This window comes from Fukomys damarensis, unplaced genomic scaffold, assembly GCF_012274545.1.
Source record: "Fukomys damarensis isolate Sample0158 unplaced genomic scaffold, DMR_v1.0_HiC HiC_scaffold_21, whole genome shotgun sequence".
In the NCBI taxonomy this organism is placed as follows: Eukaryota; Metazoa; Chordata; class Mammalia; order Rodentia; family Bathyergidae; genus Fukomys; species Fukomys damarensis.
This window is the reverse complement of record NW_022900933.1, coordinates 3,855,375-3,858,649: the sequence shown is the minus strand read 5'-3', so window position 1 is coordinate 3,858,649 and position 3,275 is coordinate 3,855,375. Positions and strand designations below refer to the sequence as shown.

Here is a 3,275-nt window from a genome sequence, read left to right as displayed (position 1 = left end):
AATATGGCTCATTCTGTGTCTGTGTTTAATGCATTTTGGAGTTGGACATTTTAAGACACGCATCAGTATAGAAGAGTATGCCAGAAAGATGACCAGGATATTTGGGTATCAGAAATCCAATGTAATGACCAATGAAGGGAAGATGTCACTAGAGAAGATTTCCTTGGGACTGATGTGACTTTGAAAGAATTCAGTACACACCCCCCAAATATTTGGAGTGGGCTTTCTCTTTTTCTCTGAAGAGCAGTGAGTGAAAATTCTAGAAGCTCTGAGATTTGAAAGAAATTTGAGGGAAAACAGTAGCAATTTGAATTGTTCAACATGGAAACCACTTGGAAATCCCTTCACATTCACTCAAGCATGATTAAAAGTTAGCTGGCCACTATCACTTATATCCTCTCCTGGCTCTTCTGCCTCTCATCCACCTCTCTTCTGGTCCTATAACTCCAAAGGTTAGCTCCGAGCAGAGGGTTCCAACTTGGTGTCTCCAAGCACCGACCTCCTGTGCTAAGCACCAGTCCTGCTCACTGGCTTACTTAGTGTTTTCCCGTGCATGTCTCAAAGACATTTCAGATTCACATGGCCGAACGTCTTGTAGAGCCATAGCAGAACCTGCTGTGCCTTCCTTCAGTCCTCAACATCTTGGCAAATGCCATTATCATTCACCTAGTTCCTAGGCCAAAAACTGAAAAACCTTCTTTAATAATTCTTCCTGTCTCCCTGCTCACACATTTGGCCCATCAACATGTTAGGAGAGTCCCCTCCAGCCCAGCTGCAGTATAGACAGGCTGTTCACCTGTCTGTTGCCCTGCCTACCAGGTAACCCCAGACATGGCCATCTCACACCAGGGCTACTACTATTTCCCTACTTTTTCACACAGCCACCATTATAATCTTAAAATATGAACCATATCATTCCCTGCCTAAAATTTGTCAGTGACTCTCCCTCCACATCACAGAACAGAATCTAGCCCTTGTCACCAGCCCTGAGTTCAAACAGCACGTCTTGAGCCAGCCTCTGACACCTCCTCCCTCTAAGCACACCCGCCACACCTCAGCTTGTCCTCTGCACTCCCTGCTTCATCTCCCTAAAACCTTCAGATCTCTGTGTGAGAGTGCAGGCTCCTTCCTGTGCTCTGGGCATCTGTTTCTCGGATCAGTGGATTGAAATTAGGCACATCCACGTTCGTGCTGCGCCCCATCCCTTCCTATCTGAAAGCCTGTTTTTGTTCTGTGCTGTGGGTCACTATCTGAACTTCCCTTGTCTGCTTGCTGATTTCCTGTCTTCTCAACCCCTACAAGAGTGAAAACTGTGAGAGTGGGCACTTCCTCCCTTTTGTTAAGCACTGAGTTCCAGAGTGCAGCACACTGCCTGGCACAGAGAAGCTTTCAATTATACCCCGCATGGTGCACTCATAAAGCTTCAGCTTAGCAAAAGAAAAGCTTCGGGCTTGAACGTATCCTCAGGCCGTGCAGCTAGACCATGAGCATCAGTGATTTGAGGAGCCTCAGTGAAGTCTGATCCACACCCAAGTGTTAAGATGAGTCTTGAAGACCAGAAAAGTTCATCACCTGAATGAGCAGCATAGACTAAGACCCTGATTCTTATTTCCAGTTCAAGGTAGTTCAACCACACTGTAGGTGAATGTAGGTTCCTTAACCTAGAGCCGACCCTTCTTATGTTTGTCTTCCTGGCGTAATAACTACGCATTCTCTTCAGAAGTACCCCAGATCAAGTGATCAGTCAACATGTTCACCGAGCTAAAAAGATGCTTTAAAGGATGTAGCTGTCTTCAGTCATTCATTATCCAAATTGTGCTTCCTTTTCATTGTTTTATACAAGAATGTTCAGAGACACACATACATAAAACTGTGTCTTCTAAAATATTTAGCTATTTGGTCACTTAGCTGTTTAAAGGAATACATGATGTGTGTAAATACCGAATCATTTCTCTGATGTGAGAAATTAAAGGTGTAAATTAGGACCAAAATACATAATAGATATTGTGAAATGGGAAGAAAACATTTAAAGGGAAAGGGAAAGCAGGGGGCAGGCAGGGGAAAGGAAAGAAAAAATTGTAAGTAAGAAGGTAAAAATGGAAGCACAGCTTATGTATATAGCAGAGTGAAGGAGTTGAACGGAGGGCGGGGACTGGTAAGGAATAAGAATCAAGATATATCATGTACAGGTACAAATTCTCAATGATGAATGTGACCATATGGTATACCTAAATGTACCAATAAACTCAATAAAAAGTTTTACAGAAGCAATACATGATGTACATATAAAAGGATTTCATTAATAATATTTGCAACTTAACCCCTTCATGTTATCTTTTCAGGATCCAGGCTAAAATCCCAGGTGCCAAAAGGCACACCGAGTAGGTGGCTGTCCCGGCGGGGACTGGACACACACAGGGATGTCTGAGTGGTAACAGCTCTCGTCTTAGTCATGGCTGCAAATCCATTGTTTTTCCCCAGTACCATGATCTTAGAGGCAAACTTTGAAACAGCTATTTTTAGGCTGTTCCTGTACTCTTAGGATATTTCAGTCACTTGTGTCAAGCACTAAAGTGTAGAGAAAAGTGTATTAGATGTGGTTTTTAATTTTGTGTTGCTAACAAAAGTGCATGATGGTGAGAGCCCGTGTCATTGTTCCTTCCCCGGTGCCCCTCCGCTCTGCAGTGCTCCTGTAGCTTCTCATGTCCCTGCGGCTAGGCCTTTCCTGCCAAGTGCTGACGCAATAGTGGAAATCGCTTCTATGTCCTTTGGTTGCTGGTTGGGTTAATCTTTAATAATACTATATAGAATTGTAGACTGATGTTTTAGCTTTTCTTTTTTCCAAAACACACACGTAAAAATTTAAAAACAACAACGACAATACAGTCCACCGTACTTAAGGCAATCAGTTTTGTATAACTCAAAATAATTAAATAAATGAATAAAACCTAAAATGAACCCACGTTACTTTTGCTGTATGGGATGGATGGGCTGATGTACATGTATGGTAACTAAAAAGTGCCAGCATGTTAACTTTATTACGATTTGTATTACTTCCTCTGTAGTTCCTAACGAACTTAATTATGACTCTGGATATTTGCACTTATGTACTTGATACTGAATGCATAAATAAATGTTACTAAATGTAGAAAGTCCCCTCTGTCTTCTCATGATCTTTACTAGGAGACACAACGACCATAAGAAGTGAAGTCACTTAAAGACAGGCTAGGAGAACTAAAGCTACATATTTCCCTTTCTCCTGCCTCGGGAACCAC

At 42.3% G+C, this 3,275-nt stretch overlaps 1 protein-coding gene across 1 annotated transcript in view; it reads left to right on the top strand.

The window, feature by feature from the left end:
• The window catches only part of Rtn1 (reticulon 1), a 26,834-nt gene extending 24,057 nt beyond the window's left edge, over positions 1-2,777 (top strand). Inside the window, exon 7 of the mRNA XM_010615988.2 lies at positions 2,343-2,777. Within this exon, the coding sequence (XP_010614290.1) occupies positions 2,343-2,385 (43 nt within the window). The 3' untranslated portion in view covers positions 2,386-2,777. The remainder of the gene's footprint in view (positions 1-2,342) is intronic.
• The last annotated feature ends 498 nt before the right edge of the window (positions 2,778-3,275 follow it).